The sequence below is a fragment of the Hypomesus transpacificus genome, chromosome 6, assembly GCF_021917145.1.
Source record: "Hypomesus transpacificus isolate Combined female chromosome 6, fHypTra1, whole genome shotgun sequence".
NCBI lineage: Eukaryota > Metazoa > Chordata > Actinopteri > Osmeriformes > Osmeridae > Hypomesus > Hypomesus transpacificus.
Window position 1 is genome coordinate 8,603,810 of NC_061065.1, and position 20,171 is coordinate 8,623,980.

Sequence of the window (20,171 nt, forward strand, 5' to 3'; positions counted from 1 at the left end):
TCCACAGACTGAAGAGAGGAGTGGCTCAAAAATCGTTTTGCTAAACCCCTTGAGGAATATTCGGCGTCTCGCACCATAGCCGAGAGGGGATAGCCCAACCAACTGACAGACAAACGCGCGGCACCAATATTTTCATGCATGGTGAGAATATTCAGGCACGAACGGTTTTTAATAACACAAACTGAAATCTATCACGAAATGGGCATCCTCACAACCCGCTGACTCCAGGTGCAGACTGTAATACCTTATCAGAGCTAAACGTAGCCTGATTGTTTATTTCTCAGATAAAGGCGAGACTAAAACCGTATTGGGTCGACAAAATAACTCACGGAGGTAGGCTTCATTTATGGACCTAGAAGAAAGAAATCTTATTCTATTTTTCCTTTTGGATAAATCAGATCAGTGTGATGCGGGAATGTGCGGTTTAAAAGGGTGAAACGTGCAGGTTATTTCTCCATGTAACTGAAGAAAGAAACCCATTGTGTCACTGTTTAGATTATTGGTGTCCGAATATGAGATGTTTCGTGGCAGTAGCGTTCTTCTTTTGACATCACCATTTAAAGCGTGCTTTTTGTAAGTGCGCGGAGTTGATTGAGATGTCATTTTATTTCATGACAGAAGGCGTCGGGTGTAGACGAAAGAAATGTAACCTAGGTATATGCAACTGGTTTAAATGAGGTAAACTCAAACGGGTTGAATTGTCAGTATTTTATTATGTGGGGTTAAATAGAGAAATTAATGAACACATTGAACTATGTCTTGAAACACCACCAAGCAGGGCAGATTGCCATTTCGAAGCTAAATCCATTGGGTTACACATGCGGCAGTCTTGGAGATAATCCATGCCACTATCAAGCACGTAGTAGGTTTCCTATTCATAAATATGCAATTATTAGTTTAATGACCCCCGTGCGGTGATTAGAAATGGATGTTGGCAGTTGGGTACCGACCGCTGGGGACGGGTCCGCAAATTTGACTGCGGCCAACCTTTTGCTGGACTTCCAAAACGCTTCGGATCCAAGTACACCATGGGATAACGAGGTGACACGTTTGAAGAATCAGCAGCGCCTCACCCAAGAACAAGTCTACCGGGACTTTACCACCACCATACAAGTTATTGTCCTGATTGGGTGTCTGTTTGGTAAGTGCTTTGACAAGAACATCTGAATAAAGACGTGTTATCAAGCAAATATTAAGTCACCTTAACAACATTAAACCGACAACAGGAACGTGACAGACAGTAGTCTAAATGTAAACAGATAATTCAGTTGAACCGTGACAAAGGGACTAGCAGATCATCAGACATAAACGGAAACTTTAGTTATTTTCGTCTCGATTTTTTAAGAGGAAATCTTGTTCAGAAGTTGCACGTGAAATGCTATTTAATTAGCATCGGGTTTACACATTTGAGGTAGGTGTGACCACTTGATAGGCCTAATAGATCAACAATAAGATACTGTAAGAATTGATTAAATATTGCCTACGTTTAATTTGCCTGTATTTACAGTTAATTCATAATTTAACTTGGCCGATTATATTGTCTCAATTTTAGCATCATACTTGCAGATCACACCATGTTACCATGGTGTCCTTGATGAAAGAATGTCTATGGGATGTAATTTTACAAACAATACAGAGACAGTGTAAGACGATTGCAACTTGTTTATGAAAATGAAACAGCAGCTCAGGAGATCTGAGAGTTCATGGATTTACCAGAAGCATACAAGAGCCAATGTGTGTGTGTGTGTTTTGTTTGTGAGTGTGTGTGTGTTTTACATTGCCGAATCGCCTCTTCAGGATTACTGAAACAGCAATCAGAGATGTATGCTTAAATCATGGCATGCTTTCATGCTATATTTGTTGCATATGTAGCAGTCAAGTCCCGTTATCAGAGCCTACTCAAACATTCTCAAAATGTAGGGACTTATCTTTTACTTTCACCAGCACTTCTTAATTCAGGATTCATAAAAGACATGCAGATATGGGTATTACTTCTCCACATTCACACTGTCCATCCAATTAGTTCTTTTAAAAAAAACTTTATCCTCATCCGCAATCCAAAATGAGTCTTGACACCAGTCTACTTTCACGACGAGTCACATTGACGATAAGAAAGTCTACACCCACTTTTGTGCATGCATGATTTATTATTTTTCATTAAGTGTGGGATTGTAAGAGGCAGGTTCAAATGGTGTTGAAAGGGTGGTGCGAACTGCTAAGTTCATATCTCAGAGAAATGATGAGGTGACAGCTGCTGTGTGCACGCATGTAGTGTGCCATGTGGTTTGTGTCAATATCATGCCATAAGCTTAGAGGTGATATCCCACCAGCATGTTTCAGGTTCACTTCTTTCTTAACCACATTGAACTGTGTTGAACATGGTACAGTTATACAATTGTTTCTTATCTTATTCTGTGAGTTGTATTTTGTCTGTTTATGAATCCTGTCTTCAATGAAGTTTGAATATAATTGAACACACCCTCACTATTTCTATGTCCTACTATCTTCTAACCATAAAACTTTCCTCTCTCCCCCTCCCCCCTCGACTGTCTCTCTTCCCCTTCTCCTCTCTTTTCCTTCTCTCTTCCTCCTCAGGCAATGCCATGGTGCTGTGGTGCACCTGTTGCACTAACGTCTTCAAGTCAGTGACCAGGTGCTTCATCAAGAACCTGGCGTGTTCTGGCATCTGTGCCGGCCTGGTGTGTGTGCCGTTCGACGTGGCCTTGGGCACTAGCCCTTCCTGTTGCTGGTGGCTCCACACACTGCTGGTCTGCAAGACAATCAAGTTTCTGCACAAGCTCTTCTGCTCTGTCACCGTGTTAAGCTTTGTTGTCATCGCCCTCGACAGGTGAAGCAGACAACAAACTTAGATACAAATCCGCATAGACATTTGAGGCTATCAGGCATATGCTATTAAGCTGAGCTCTATGATGTTGTTTTCACAAATTAAGAAATGGTGTGTAGCCTATTTGCCTAGTTTCTCTGACTGCCAACCCAGCCATGGTAGTTTGGAACTAGCCCTGTTGTCACAACATGACCATGGAAGCTCAAAAATCCATTCCACACAGCAGGAGATGCATCAAACACAGGCGTATGGAAGGGAAACTGTTTTTATACCAGACAATTTTTTTATTTTTTATATCTCCATCTATACCCCCTGTGGAGTGGAGTTGGGGTGGAAATCAATGGTGCATGTGTACTCCACGCTGAGTGGATGTCTCTAGCTTCTTCTGCCGTTCTCAGAACCGCTGCAAAAACCAGGGAGTCCACAGGGAGCAATGACACATCCACTACTGCACACTCACACATCCACAACTGCACACTCACACATCCACTACTGCACACTCACACATCCACTACTGCACACTCACATATCCACTACTGCACACTCACACATCCACTACTGCACACTCACACATCCACACACCTTCCATTGAAGAGAGTCAGCTTTGTGTTACAGTGGGATGATTTAAGGTTTAATCTTAGGACTTCTCATTTACAGTCCCAACCATAGCCCCTCTCCAAGGGCCTGCACTTCCATAGCAACATAGCAACCGTCAGAACCATCTTTCCACTGAATAATGGATTTTCTGTTGAGGACTGTTAAGAGAGGGAAATACAGAAGTTGAGAAGGGAACATGCAAAACACATAACTGTGTGTACACAGACAAACAAATGATCCATCTAACGTTCGTAAATGCTTGTTGAGGACTATGAAATGTATCTGAAGACACAAGCACCTTCCCTCAGTCTGTATTCTGATCCCTCTCTCCTCAAATACACGAGCACCACAGAGACGAGACTTGGACTCCATTGTACAGCTCTCATACATTTGAATTACAGGTGGAAGACAGAAAATAACACCTAAGGTCTCCCTGTGGACCACTGCATTATACTGTAGAGTTGTCCCTCACATTAAAACACTTATTACATGATTGTCTTGAGAGATAGAAAGAAAAAACTCCACAAGAAACTGGCATGTAGTGCATGCTTTAGTCGAAGTATCCTTGAAACCCTTGAGTCTCAACAGAAGGGTCCTTGAAAATCTGCCCTGTTTGTGATGCTTGGTGTAGAGAACGTTTCTCAAAAAATGTTTTTTTTGTTACACTAGTGACTACGTATAAGGCCCTTTCTGTGTTCTCTCTGAAAACCGACAGAAAAATATTTTACAACTGTACATTGTACACTTCAGGCAATGTGGTCACAAACACAACACATTGCAACAGAATTATGCAGTATACACACTGTCTGATACGTAATCCTTGCATTCTCTTGTCCCTAGATACTACTCTGTCCTGTACCCTCTAGAAAGGAAGATCTCGGACACCAAATCTCGAGAACTGGTCATCTACGTGTGGATCCACGCTGCCGTGGTGAGCGTGCCCGTGTTCGCCGTCACCAACGTAACGGACATTTACGCCACGTCCTCCTGCTCGGACAGCCGCCCCCGCTCCATGGGCCACCTGGTCTATGTGGTGGTGTACAACGTCACCACGGTGATCCTTCCTCTAGCCGTGGTCTTTCTATTTATGGTCCTGATCCGTCGAGCACTCAGCACCAGCCAGAAGAAGAAAGTTATCATAGCTGCTTTGAGGACACCTCAGAACAGCATCTCCATCCCGTACGTGTCCCAGCGCGAGGCTGAGCTCCACGCCACCCTCCTGGCTGTGGTGCTGGCTTTCTCGGCCTGCAGCGCCCCCTACGGGGTCCTGGTGGTCTACCGCAGCATCCTGGGGGAGAGCGAGGAGCTATATCCCTCCCTGTTCCTCACGGCCATCTGGCTGCCCAAGCTGTCCTTGCTTACCAACCCTCTGTTGTTCTTGACGGTGAACCGTTCCGCTCGGCGGTGCCTGCTGGACCTGGTGGCCCGGCTGCACAGACGCTACAGCCGCCGCAACGTGGTCAGCACAGCGGGGCTGGGTGGCGAGGGCGGAGCGGTGGGACCCGTGGGGCTGGAAGCCTCGGCCCGCTCAGGTAGCCAGCTTCTGGAGATGTTCAACATTGGGCAGCAGCAAATCTTCAGACCCACCGACGAAGAAGAGGAGGAGGTGGGGAATGAGATCCCCGCAACAGGTCCGGGGACTCAGTTGAATGAAGACCTCCAGGAAAGACCAAGACTTGTAAGGCAGGGAGAGGCCACTGCCTCCCACTTGGATACTCTGCCACAGGCTGGAGTTGGGGAGGGAACAGTTGTGGCCAAGGAGTTCCCTCCCCCTGCCGTAGCTCTGCGGGGGTCCCCGATCCACAACTGCGCTTACACCTCCTCGGCACAGGTGGCACCGGCTACGCCCACAGAGCCTGAGGACGCTACTCAGTTTGGGTTCGGGCCCTTTGAGCTGCCTCCCCAGTGGCTGCCTGAGACCAGGAACAGTAAGAAGAGACTGCTGCCCCCCTTGGGGAACACTCCGGAAGAGCTGATCCAGACCAAGCAGCCCCGCCCACGGCCCGAGCGCCGCATCAGCAGAAACAACAAGGTCAGCACGTTCCCCAGTGTTGACCCCTGAACCCTTACCTATGACCAGACTTCCGACCTAGGACCCGGGCAATGCTGGCTGGAAGTCAGATTTGACAGTGATGGACATGCGTGGTTGGCCTTCACACAGTTTTAAAAATGTATTTTCTATCTTTCTCTGGAATAATTGACTGGTACTGTCTGCAAAATCTCAGAAGGGATGCCTATTGTGCTTTCCAGTTATTGACAATGTTGACTAGTCATTCTATGTGACTATGTCACCTATAGTATACCATTCTAGTCACTTATACTATATTCTGTGATCATTCCAGCTGGTGATCAGGTTGAGGTCCGTGTTAGGATGTCATCCCCGGAGCTGGTATCCATCTTGATCACATGGATAACATTTCTTGTGATTTACAAATCCAATAATCTGGTTGCAAGGAAGCAGACACTCAAAGTGATAATTTATTTTCTAAAACAACTGATAACATTTTTCTTCAGTCACTATTATTATACTGTATACTGTGCATTATTATGTTGCTAGGCAGGTTAGTTCAATAATTAATTTCTGTATTAATTCTTTCACCTCTACTGTTTGTGGAAACATTGTGCTGTCACACACTGTACAGTCTGTTAACTGGGGCTAATGTCAACACAGTGAGTCAGCTGTACTTCGTTCAGAAATATTTGTAATGTCTGTGCCAACCTTATATTTATGTTGTTTTTCATGTTGATTTTCCTTCTCGAGATGCAGTAGCATAGCTTTTGTACTCTATTGCCTTTGGGTTGGAAACCCCCCCCCCCCTCCGATTTGCACTCAAAGGTGAATTGAATCTAATGAATAATTACATGACAATGCAATTGTACAGTAAAAATGTAGTATAAAAAAGACTTAATTATTGTGCTGTATTCAATTTCTGACTTAAAGGATATCTCCTAGCTGGGAGCTGTAGTACATGGAAGGTTTGAAAAGGGTTTGGTTTCATCCTATGCCAAGATCGACCCTATTGACTTAACCTTAGGGGATCGTCAAATCAATGCCCTGCTTCATTTAACATGTATGCTATAAAATAAGTATCACATCATGAAAAGGCATATAGGAGCCACATTTTGATATGTTTTGATATCTCAGAATGTTATTTAACATTTCTCTTGTTGTAGGTAAGAAATGAGTCCAATCGGTTATCTTAATACTAGCATGGAATATCTGTATTGTGGTCATTTCGCAAGATAAATCATTGTCTTTTTCGGAAGCATCAACCAACATAATGTACTGTGTCATCTCCTGAGATTGAGGTAAACATAACCAGGCAACGTTTAAATATTTGTCAAACATCTTTCCCTCTAGCTCCACAGAGGTGCACAATCCAGACATCCTATCCATAGTAATCTCAATCCATATTGGGCACTCAACCATGGACAAGGCAACATGGCTATCACAACCATGCGATAAGAAGGTTGCTCTTAGAAGGTTGCTCTTAGAAGGTTGCTCTTAGAAGGTTGCTCTCAGAAGGTTGCTCTTAGAAGGTTAATAAATACTGAAACCTAAAATCTTTTCAAGTGAGTTTCTGGCAACCAATCGGAATCAACAAATACCACAAATATCGAATCATTACAAACCCAAGCAAAAGCAACAGTCAGTCTGTCACGCCACATTTAGAATACAAGCACTTCAGGCACTCTAAATCCTTCTTCCTTACTAGGCAGTGGAACAAATCAATAAAACCTTTAAGAAATCAGTTTTTATTTGCTCTGACTTGCTCTCTGTCTTGGGTTACGTTTTCCGAGCAACGTGCTTCATTAAATTATCCAACTGCCTCACTTTTTCCAACGATAAATCTGCTCTGAGAGTAGATAATTTTCTCCAAGGGTGGAGGAAGAATGTAATTTCTGTTTAACCACAATGGGATTATGATTTTAAATGTTTTTGTGGTGCAGTGTTGCTCTAAATAACCCCTGTATTATTATGCATGTGGTGTCATAATAGTCTAGACAATAACTGATCGGCTTAAAACCCACGCGAAAGTTTCTAAATGCATTTTCCTGGTAACGCCTAATATGAAACTACAAAGGTGTTTTATTCCTCTTATAACATATCTTGGGAGAGGTATGATGATCTGATGTGTGTAAGTGTGTGTTTAAGGGAAAAACTTCAGATTAGGACTGTAACTCTTATGACCTGAATTTGGACAACCCATAGCTGATTGGAAAAAGGTCTAATCTTCTTTGGAGTCACAGACCAGTGCAGACTGGGTTTAGGCCGGAGCACATGACATTCTCAAAGCACAGAAAAGAGAACAGAGTCTGTGATTGTTAACAGCTTTGGATTGTTAGATTTCTTATGCAGCCGTTGTCGTCAGTCCTTACCCTTGCTGTCATCATCGGCTGTAACATGTCCCCATACAACCAAATCATCATTATCTTTATTACCATTACAATGTTTACAAACAGGCTTTAAACTGCACTTCCGGGGTGGATTGATTAATCAACTCGGAAAGGTTTGTCTGGGAGCCGCATTTGAAGTGGTCAACTAGCTTACCTTTTTAGGGTTAGAAGAATAGGAAAAGCATGTTTTGATTTGAGAATTTAGTTGAATGGAAAGTAATATAGCCCAGTTGCCATTCATTTAAACCAGTCACGAATGCCAGTGTCATGCTGGTTCCTGATTCACACACACACAAAAAAAACTCTTGCTGTATTCTTGCTTATTTTATTGTGCCATAGTGTACCATAGCCACCATATTCCTGACAACCGGAAGCAACAGATAATTTAATTAGCGAGGTTGCTTGGCAACAGGTATCCTAGTTGCTTCAAAGCCTGTGCTATGCATAATAGTTGACTTAATTGGATGTAGTAGTCACTGACCGCACCACCATTGTTGGCATGGAAAATGGTGCTATTGACAAAGTGAATCGAGTGTTAAGATTATAATGGTGGCCAGAGATACGGGTCACAACACACAGCATCGGGTGACACTCTCTTTGTATCTCCTTCAGGCATATTCCGCACCTTACTCTCAAACGCCACTTTAGTAAACAACAGAACATCATTGAAACAAATACTACTCTATACAGCCTTTCTGGATTGTATATTTAGTGCACAGTTTGTTGTTGTCAGTCAGAAATATTGTTTGTGTGTGTGTGTGTGAGTTACAGGTCACTGTGCCCCAGTAATGATGAGGAGAATCTCTACCACCCATGAGCTCTTTTGGGATGAATGTGCATTTATTTGCATTTCTTAATCCCCCCATCTCTAATCCAGTCATGAGCATCTCACTGACGGATGAGTACATTGGCCATGTACAACTATCTTCCATTTTCCCCTTTCCCCTTTCACCCCCTCTCTCTCCACATACATAATTACAGTAAAACGTGTCAAATAAAAAAAGTGTATCTTTTCTCCTAAGCGAGGGGGTTTGTGCTTGGAGTGAATGCCTCTCACCCCGCCTCAGATTTGCCACCCCCGACGTGCTTGTTCCATCACTGTCCACATTTGTCTCACGCATTCTGCTTCCTCTGAACGTCTTCATTTTGATCACCCCAGAAGGACGTGTCGCTTCTCCGTGCCCCCTGCAGAGGCCACGGCCTGAGTTCCTCTCCTCCACAGTGCCCCCCCCCCCCCCCTGCAGAGTCTGCTACAGTATCAATCTGTCCTCTCCCTCTCTCTCCCCAGAGAGCAGAGGAGAGCCTCATCATGCCCCGGGGAGCCTAAGCGATTGGTGAAGATAATGACAGTTGTCATGGATTCAAGGGAAAAGGGTTGTTCTCTAAATGGCATTTTATGACAGCCATTATAGGGGTTGAAAATGCAGTTTCCTGTTCCTGTGAATTCATTCATTCCATGTGATGGTTGAATTTAAAGTATTTTGTCTTTTGAAAATGAAAGAAATGCTAGATTTAGCAGATTTGGATTATACATTGTTAGGATTTACATTTTCGGCAAGACGGTTTCATTAGCTAAACTTTATGCTCACTGGTAACTAACTACGGTATTTCTTTTACTCAGCTCAAATCAATGGTCATTCTAGTTTGGCTCAGTCACCCACTAGCTCTGAAGATCCAGCTTCTTCCTGCATAAATGCATTACAGCTTCACACCCCCACCAACCCCACCCCACCCCACCAACACCCACATTTCGGAAAGTTCTCCACACCGTATTTTTTTTCTCTCCCAAACGTCTGCGGTTTGCAATCAATCTGGATAAGTCACTCAGGCTGTGGGTGACCTGCATTTATAAATCCTCTATTTACCTCAGAGCAATCTTACAGGTCATGTCTATGTAGCACCATGACAATTATCTCTAAAAGCAACAATCACATCTGCACAAAGACAATGAAAGCAACTGTAGAGCCAGCAAGGAAAGGGAGTGCATGTGTGTATAAGATTGTGCGTGTGTGTGTGTATAAGAGAGAGAGTGTGTGTGTGTATAAGAGTGTGTGTGTGTGTGTGTATAAGAGAGAGTGTGTGTGTGTGTATAAGAGAGTGAGCCAGGTGGGGGAGGGCGCGGGGAGGTGGATGAGGTGTGAGAGAGAGGAGAAGGGTAGAGGACACCAGAGAGACAGCTTCTTTTGAAGAGATCTGAAGTGTTCTTCAGAATAACTTGCCTTCCCACCGCTGCTCTTTAACTGTCACTGTACATCACTGTCAGAGAGGACACGGAACCCCTTCATTTCTTCAGGTTGCATCATGCAGAATTGTCTTGGCAATGTCTATTCTGAATGGTACATATTGTTCCTCAGAGACGAGAGAGAGAGAGAGAGAGAGAGAGAGAGAGAGAGAGAGAGACAGAGACAGAGATAGAGACAGAGACAGAGACAGAGACAGAGACAGAGACAGAGACAGAGACAGAGACAGAGACAGAGACAGAGACAGAGACAGAGACAGAGACAGAGACAGACAGAGACACACAGAGAGAAAGAGAGAACTAAAATGATGTGAAAGATTTACTCAATAGAACCCTAATACATCAATCAAAAAATATAAAACTTTTTTTTTACAAATATATATGTTACAACAACAACAACAACTGTATGAAATATATTGGGATATACGATAAGGAATGCAGTAAGAACGCTTTGGCAAACTGGAGATGATGCACTTTATAAAACGTTCAGTGTCTTTAATTGCACTAGATAACTGACCTTTCGGCCTAATATATGTGTAGACGTGTTTTTCTTGCATTGGTGTCTGTGAAAAGATGGGATGTACTGGTGAAGGAAACAAGTGAAAGACTGAGAGAAGGAGGAAGAATAATCACTTTTGCTGTTCAAAGGAACTCAAAATGTATCCATGGCAACACCCCCCCCCCCTCCCTCCAACTCCATGGGTAGAGAATCCTGGATGCAATATTGCAAGCCTGTGATATCTACTGAAATCTCACTCATCTTCACAGAGATTGGCATCAGGACTGCTGCTTTATTGCTGTATTCCCAGTTTAATGATAGAGGCAGGGCTATACCTTTGTATGTAATCTATAATAAATATAGACCAAAGATAAACAGTTCATATAGAATGATTTCTTAAAAGACATTCCGGTAGTTTTTTTTAACCTTTTCAATAAGCAGAAATTCAGAACCATAAGGAAGATGATGACGTGATGAAAACTGCACTGTGCTTCAACTCACTTATACATGTTTCTGATAGAGACAAATACAGGGGCCTTTTCCACTTGTGTATCTCTTCCTGGTAGTACTTCTGTCATACAACACTCTCCTATCTCTATTTGTTTTAGATTTTGTTTGATGGCATTTGTAGACAAACGCATGTCAATAACAATTGTAATGTTGTTACAACAGTCCTGAACAAGCATACAAACTAACTATAGAGGGCACTGTTGTTTCACAGAATGCAAATACTGGAAGGGAGATACAACTACAAGCTACAGTCCTAAAGTGTGTGTTTGTGGGGGGTCATGTATGTACAATACAATAACCTGTTATTGTTCTGGCTCATAAAGCAGGCTGTGAAATCTGTAATTCTCCTTACAGCCTAGGTGGTATAAATTCTTGGGGCTGAGTGCTTTCTAAAAACAGGCTGGACAGGCAACTAAACTATCACTGTGGAGCCTAGCTATTATTAGCCAACCATAAACAGTAAAGCTATATAAAGCAATTGGTGTGGCTGTTATATATAAAGAAGACCCTGTGCAACGTGAAAGCCCCACACTTTGGATGGGAGTGGCGATTGATTTAATTCTTTTGATTTATGACAACAACAATACTGTTAAGTTTCAAGAAATATCAATATGCAATGCATCAATCTGTAAAAGCGACTCTGCAAACAGCGTGGACAGTTTGAAAACACCTCAGTGTTGAGTCAACATTCAAATGTTGGATTTAAAAAAAAGACCGGTTGTGTAGCCCCACCTTGTGGTCAACAATAATAATGCATCCACTATCCACAGTGTGTTGGGTAAGACCGTGGAAGAAGGACTAGAGAATGGTGTTGATGCACGTGTGTGTGCATTCATGTCAGTGCATGTGAGTGTGTGTCTGTATGTGTGTGTGTGTGTGCATTCATGTCAGTGCATGTGAGTGTGTGTCTGTATGTGTGTGTATGTGCTGAAGACATAAGGAATTCATAATATTCCAACAGACAGGAATCTGCACCCCTGGACTGCAGACCTGGCCAACTTCAGATGGCCTGGGGGACAAGGTGACCAATCAGAGCAGAGTCACGCTATGGACAATCATCACACACACACACACACACACACACACTCACACATACTTAACACACACACACACATGCTTACACACACAATACATATTCCCACACATACATCCACATACTGTATACGCACATAAACACACACATATGCAGGCACACAAACAGATGTTTACACACTCAAATGCACACATATACACACACACACACACACCCCTACACACATAGTCACTTAGGCCAGCAATGTTGTGTTAGCCTACGCTGTGTCAATGAAAGTCTAAAAGGCCTCACAGTGTTTCATGACATATACTGCATTAGACGAATGACGGATTTATTAATACCGCCCTCTGGGGAGAGAGTAAGCTGAGACAATATGGTATTTTGGTCTGGAAAGTCAAGTGAAAAAACGCCACAAATGTGGAACAAGTTTTCACCTCGGCTCCAGAAGTGACTGGCTGGTGCCAAACGGAGTTGTTTTTGGAAGGCAGCTCAAACTAGGAGCATGCAGGGTCTGACAGGACGTGGGCAGTCATTCCTAACAACTCGACCCCCTCATCCTCTGTTCCGGAACCCAAAGACCGTTTTACAAAGCAGGTCAATACTTCTTTTAAATAACAAGGAACAAACAAGCTTCAGTGCAGCCAGCTAATAACAAGAGTGTTGACCACAGTTTTGTAAGAACTTAAATCACAGAGCCTGGTTAGCCTGAGTGATGACTCAGGGGAGCAAATACAGGCTGTTCCTTGAATGACATATATAGTTCCAATACTGTGGAACTATACACTTTTCATCCTTGAATTTCTATTGCACTTTTGATATGCACTTTTTTGCTCATCGCTTTGGATAAAAGCATCTGCTAAATGAATACAATTTAATGTAATTGCGGTTTGAGTTCTTAGTTAATCCATATAATGTATTCTCTTCCTCACCCTCTTTCTCTCTATTTCCCTCTCATTCTCCTGCCCACCCACCCACCCACCCACCCACCCACCCACCCACCCACCCACCCCTCTCTCTCTCTCTCTCTCTCTCTCTCTCTCTCTCTCTCTCTCTCTCTCTCTCTCTCTCTCTCTCTCTCTCTCTCTCTCTCTCTCTCTCTCTCTCTCTCTCTCTCTCTCTCTCTCTCTCTCTCTCTCTCTCTGTGTCTCTCTCTGTCTCCTTCTCTGTTTTATTAAACAAGCACATGGGTGACTCACCCTTTCCCCCTGGCTGACCTGTCCTGAGCCTGTCCAATCACACAGAGACTCTCCTTGTGTGATGTGCTTGTTAAGCCCAGCCAGTCCCCTGCACCCTCTCCTCTCCCATACATGCAGTTACTTTACAATGTTTCACATAAAGACATGGTGAGCTAGACCCCTGCCAGTCCTATTTGTGTGTCGCGGTCCTTGCAGTGTTGTTCCTATCGAGGGGCACACAAGCACACACAGACACACAAAACAAGCTTTTACCGAGGCACAGCTTTATAAGCTGATAAAGCTCGCACAACGTGAGGCTTTGTGAGAACCAAAGTTTTTTTTTATGTTGCTCCCATGCAGGACTTATGTTGGACGTTGCTATACATTGTGTGGGTTGCGTCTGTGAGTGTATGTTTTGTGTGTGGCTATGTGGGCAGAGGTGTGTGATCGAGACGTGTGTTTGTGTGTGTGTGTGTCTCTAACAGAAAATGGATGTTTGACACAATGCGTTTACAGATTTCCATAGCTGGTTTCAATTTGCTATTAGTGAACCCACCTTGGAGTGACCTGTGGCCTCATTCAACAAGGATAAATTGACAACACATTTCTAAATATAATCCCAGCTCAACATGCTTCATTGTTTAGTATTTGTTTGTTTGTTTGAGTACTGATCAACCTCCCACTGTTTGTACTTCAAAAATTTAAAAATTTCAGGGAAATACCAAATTTGCCATAAAGCTTGCCAAATGTTCATCATAAGGATTGGTGAATTAACTTGATATTTAGTCACCAGCGCAACAATCATTGCATAAAGCTTGATTTATATTTAGTTTGAAGGTCAAAATAGGGAAGTCAAAGGTCACCCATAGAGTGTTTTCAGAGAAAAACAAATGTACATTATTTTTGTCAGGACAAAATAATATTTTATATAACTAGTACCAGAAGAGAATATAATAGCAACTGACAACTGATGCAATAGTTATGCTTTTTCCTCTCTTCTGCACAACTCTTGGTGTTGGAGGACAGAGAGTTGAGGGAATACAAACATAGCTTCCCTTACGAAAGCGATGTTCCCTCACGAATAGGCTTAATTAGCTTGGATGGATGACTGAGCGCTGGAAAAGCTGAGCCCAGACTGCGTAGGCCTGACAAGGCGCAGCCCAGACAGCCAGGAGGGTGTGTGGGAGCCGGTTCACCCTGGAGGACTCCGCCGCCGCGCCCGCCTCCCGGGTTCACCCTCTCACCCCTGATCCTAAGCAGCTGTGCTCGGAGAACCTAGACGGCGACGGGAAAATGACGTTTTGCTGACACGGCTGACAGAATCCTGAACGCGTTCCGTGGGAACGCTTCGGGTTCTGATGGAACTGTGAGCACATTGTGTGGGAATGTTGCAGTCCGTGTGTTCCACCCCTGGATCACATGCGCTGGTGAGGGCTCCCACAAGCCTCTCCAGGGGCTGGCCCAGGGGATGGAGGTAGAATGTGATTTAAGGCATGCTATGCAATCCAACAATGTCTTGTTTGTGCTCCTTTGGCATATACAAACAGAATATGCTTAGGGTGCTGAGGACCTTGCCTCAGACTGTCCTGCACATCCAAGGTTTTTGAAGAGTCAAATCAATTATCATTTAATTTGTTTAGTCCTTTTTACAGTTCAAGTAGTGTCACGGAGGACTTTACAGATGCCCACAGATCAGCACCTATAACAAACCTAAACCCTCAAAGAAGACAAATAAAAACTCTCAGTTGACTCTCAAAGCTGGAGACGATTATGCAATAAGAATAAAAGCCAACAGTTGTCAGTGACGTCCCACAAATTCAGAGTTCTGCATCAGCGTTGCCCTGCTTAGGCTCTGCCAGTGGTCAGCTACAGGGCTGGAAAGTCCAGGATCAGCAAAACACATGAAGATCAGGTAGGAATCGAGATTTCCAGGTGGTCGTTCAGAGGGCTTTAGAGACCGATGTCCGACATCTAGTTTCAAAATGTCAGCAAACCGGTAACCTGGTAGAGGAACAACGTACTGCAGAAAGTGTTGTTTTAGGGCACTGCGTCCCTTAACCAGCTGAGCTGTAGAGTGAACACACATATTTTCAAACTAGAAGCAGAGAAAATTAGGTTGATAACAACCTTCTGCTTTGAAAGTGAGTCAAAGGTCAAAGGTCTTGCGCATGAGTAAAGCCTGACCTGCTTATTAAAAAGCCATCAATATCCTGTAGCAAACCAGGCAATAAAACCCCAAATCCTCCTGCTCCAACCTCAACCCAAGCAAGTTTACAGACCTTCTGACACAGAGGTCAGCTACTCAATAAATGAGCTTCATTTTCCAGAGTGGCCCGATATTCTTAGAATGCAGCGATTTTATGACGGGGCACAAAATAAACTATGAGTTTTTCCTGGTGTCTTTTCTTGTCAGAGGCAGCCCTGCCTCTCTTCATTAGAACCATGCAGCTGGTCAAGGACCTAAAGCGCTCCTGGCTGCCTCTCATCTCCAGAATCACGACTCACACAGAGATGTTCTGAGACACCTGGAGAGAGAGGTAGAGGGAGAAAGGGGGACACAGAGAGAAATGGAGACAGAGAGAGGAAGAGAGAGAGAGAGAGAGAGAGAGAGAGAGAGAGAGAGAGAGAGAGAGAGAGAGAGAGAGAGAGAGAGAGAGCGACCGAGATCGATCGAGAAAGCCAGAGTGGGTGAAACACTGATAGGGATCACTTTTCATTCCCTGACTTCCCAACTTTGACCTCTCATCCTGCTGTCTCTGGGCAGGCTGCTCGGTCGGAGCTGGATCTGTCGAGTGAAGGGAGCTCAGCGATGACTCCTGGCCTCTGTTCATCAACCCAGGGCCTGTCTGTCCAGTCTGAGGCTGTGTGAATAACATCTCTGAAACTCAATTAGAGATGAGATGCAGGGCCGGTGTCACGCATCACAAGCCCTGCCATTCTCCCAGGCCGAAGCCATGAGCTCCACCAGCTGACCTGGGTCTTCTACTCCCTGCTACAGAGGAAGTCTGTGCTTCAGGTCATCGGATCATCTCACATCTGTCAGCAGCTCACCACAGATAAAAACATCTGGCCAATTGTCCCTTGTTCTCTTTTATGGACTTTCCATCCATCCTTCCTCAGGTGTATCTTTAAACCTATAATTTATGTTGTTTTTTGTGATTCTGGATGCGTCACTCACATTCTTTGCTGCTCAGCAAAAGGAAGTATTGTATGCTGGCGGATGACGGTTTTGTTTTTCACAGCATGAAAAACCTGAGCATGGGAGATAGAGGAAACGTCTGTATGATAACAGAACCCTCTCCGCTCCCCTCTGCTCTCCTCTCCTCTACACTGCTTTCTTCTCTTCTGCTCTCCTCTCCTCTCCACTCCACTCCTCTCCTCTCCTCTCCTCTCCTCTCCTCTCCTGTCCTCTCCTCTCCTCTCCTCTCCTGTCCTCTCCTCTTCTGTCCCCTCCCCTCCCCTGTCCTCCCCTCCTCTGTCTTCCCCTGTCCTCCCCTCCCCTCTCCTCCCCTCTCCTCTCCTCTCCCCGGTATGTGAAAGACAAAGGGATGAAGAGAGAAAGTAGAGATAGAGAGGTGAGGCTCTCAATGCCATTTCAGGTGGCCACAGGACCACAAAAATGTGTCCAAAAATGTGTCCGTACTGCTTTTCATGCTACAGAAAGCACAACCTTTCTTACTGGACCAGCTTGATGTCATTTGAAAGCAAATCATTTCATGGTGGCGGGACAAGGGCACGTGTATGAGGCTTTGACTTCTGACAGCAGTCGGGGATCAACCAATCACCATCACCGCTCCTTCTCTCAAACCAAAACACACAGGACCAGAGACTCGGAAGGGGGTGGAGATGTCTCTAACTCTCCTCAACGTGATTGCTTTGATTTGAACGCATTTCTCCCAGCCTGCCCGTGCATTCCAGCGCCACACAGACTATGATATATAATACCAAGCCTGCTTTGAAGCAGGCCAGGGGAGCAGGTTTGTGCCACTGTTAATTTGTCAGATGTCTGTGCCAATAACTTATTCTCTTTGAGGGACTAGAGCAGGGTCCGCGAGTAATAAAGGGGATTCATGGTCATATGGAGTGGTGGGGTTTCTCCTGAGGTGCAAGGGGGTGGATGATGCACGTGTGACTTATGAAGTGAACCCCAGAGAAACCACATCTGTTTCCTCCACAGCCCCCTGTTCATTCATAATCTAATCATGTCGTGCACGTGAAGGACTCCATAGGTTTTCCACGGAAACCCACGGGCCTGCCTTTGAAGACGCTGCCCTCTCTGAGAAGCGAAGACGACCTGCCCAAATGACAACGTTTACAAAAATGGATTGAGCCATGGAAAAACGGAGGGTAAAGCCTCGGCCAGAACTGTGGAGCTGACAGTACAATGGTGCTCTGCTGGGACCAGGCATGGCACCACGTGCCACGCACCACCACCCTCTTGTTGAAATCCAGAGCAGGGGGACCATCTGTCCAACGCAGGGGGAGATGCTGAGGTAGCTGGTTTAGAGTGGTGCGCCCAGAATGGTTATTTTGGAACATTTTGGAGCAGATTGGGGCTGGCGGGATGTAGGTCTTGGAAAGAAGGGAGGTTGGCCAGTTGGACAGTGGGAGACAGAGAAACCGAGGTTTTGCACGGTTGCTACAACACTGCGACACTAGAACAACCTGGTGCCGAGCCATAGGTGTGTGTCTTTTGGAGCATTTAAGGATCAGCTTGATATGGTGGATGGTGTCTTTGAGGTTAGTTTTCTTCAGGTTTAGGTGTAGCCGCTCACTATTTGACCAGACGCAAAACTTTATGGAGCAAATGTTCACATGGCAACAAAAAAATCATGATGAACTTAATTTGACGGTGGGTCTGTCTATCTACCTCTTCTCTGTCTCTGTCTCTCTGGAGGAAACACAGGACAAGGTATTCAGTTGAATCCAGTCTGATTATAGGAAGAAAAAACATGTATGGCCCCTTTTTATCATCACACTCAGATTGAATTAAATTGTTTTCAAACAGACATTTTAACTCTTCTGACAGCCTGAGCACCCTCGTACCATGTCTTAGCTGACACAAACGCTGATCGTCAAAGAGAGTTGTGGTCTTCTCCTCCCCTCAGTGTGTCATGGGTGTTTATAGGTCTCTGGAGGGATGTGATGCTGAAATGCCCTTTTGAATATGCGTGTGGTCTAGTGTCAAACATCTGCTAAACGTCTCCCCCTATGGATTGCAATTGATCCAACACAATGTTGCGATAGGATGGTGGCAGTTGTTCACAGTAATGCCGTCAACTTTGTTGATAAAAGACTGAAAGTTTGGCTCTGTATATTAGCTCAATATTACCTTTGTGGAACATTTTTTGTCATGGAAAAAAACACTAAAAAGGTAATTTTACCACAGCATGAACCAAAAAAAAAGAAAACAATTTGTTATGTGGAAATTACTTATATGACATGAGTTATTTTAACTTTGTGTGTCTCTTAAAGTAATTTTTTTTATTATGGCTTCAGATTGGCTGGCATTCCTGGTTGATTACAGATAGAATATATGGTGAAAGAACAGTTCGTCTTTTGACTTTGAATATGTCATATTTCTTTGTCGTATTGTTGGAGGATGGGGTGCAGACAGCATCTGTTACACATCACTTTTCTGTCATTGAACCCTGTCTCTAAACAACACACTATTGGATGGCTCAGATAAAGGATTATGGGTAACTCATGTGCAACAAGAAACTCCATTTAAGTGGGCCAATGATGAAGTCAGCCTTCATCTGGGACACAGATCATAGGTGAAATCTTTCAGGTGGACCCTGTCATGTTGTTTTCAATGGCAGGCCAGACTCAAAACTTGCCATCCAATATTTAGTCTGCTCTTTCCAGACCCTGCCTGCTTTATTTCACTCTCACTCTCCATATGCTACTTTTTATGATCATAATCATAAAATCCCTGGGACATCTTGTGCTCTAACTCTCCCCCTCTGATACCAAACCCAGATATTGAACCCTGCTATTGAACCCAGGCTGTGGCTGTGTTTTTTTTGTTTTTTTTTACGATGATACACTGATTGGTACACAGTCATCCACTACAGAAGAAGCTAACTGAATATAACTTCATCATGATGTGCACAGCAAAGCTCCCTGGCTCTCACGCTGTCTTTCTGTTTATATCTCTGCATTTCTCTCTCGTTTTCCAGAATGTTCTCATTCTTTCATTGAGGCTCTGGTTCGATTTTACGAGGAGCTGTTATCTGTCTGACAGCAGCGGAAACCCTACGTAGCCTGTGTACTGTTGAGTTACGTTGAGTCCCAGTTTAGAGCTGCTTTCATGGGATGCCAATCCTTCAGTTGACGCATGAGCAACCAGAAAAACAACCTTAGTCACCACGACGATGATGATGGCGTCGGCCGAGATCAAGATTTTGATTTTTAAGTTTGGTCCAGCTGGTATGTGGACGATTCTCCAGCAGAGCTGGTAAAGTCTTGTCCCTCAGCATAGCTGTGCGGTTGTTAACCAACCTTTTCCCCTGAGTGACAAGACTTTCCCAGCCCTGCTGGAGATGAGACAGGCTAACAACACTTTCCGCTGATTGAAATGAAAGGTTTGGGTGTCCAAGATGGCTGCAGTACACGTCCATGTCGAAGGTACTTCTACTTGCCTGGTGGTGACACTGAGGCTTTAATAACGTGGATGCACGGTTCACGGTTGAACGGTTCAGTTCCTCCCCATCAGTTTAATTCCCATCCCCGCTGCCCCAACCCCTAGCCTCTAATCCAACGCTTGTAATCTCTCCAGCTGTGGTTTGGCCCACACTCATCTCTCTCTCCCTTTTTCTATTCTACTTGGTCAACTCTGCATTCACTGAGCCACATTCACCACTAGCACGGGC

General features: G+C 44.4%; 1 protein-coding gene across 1 annotated transcript; it reads left to right on the top strand.

Moving 5' to 3' along the window:
* The first annotated feature begins 924 nt into the window (after nucleotides 1-924).
* Nucleotides 925-5,506, top strand: gpr176 (G protein-coupled receptor 176). The gene is made up of 3 exons (XM_047022039.1): nucleotides 925-1,141; nucleotides 2,596-2,848; nucleotides 4,283-5,506. The coding sequence occupies exons 1-3, from the start codon at nucleotides 925-927 to the stop codon at nucleotides 5,502-5,504; spliced, it is 1,692 nt and encodes a 563-aa protein (XP_046877995.1). The 3' UTR covers nucleotides 5,505-5,506.
* Nucleotides 5,507-20,171: the final 14,665 nt, after the last annotated feature.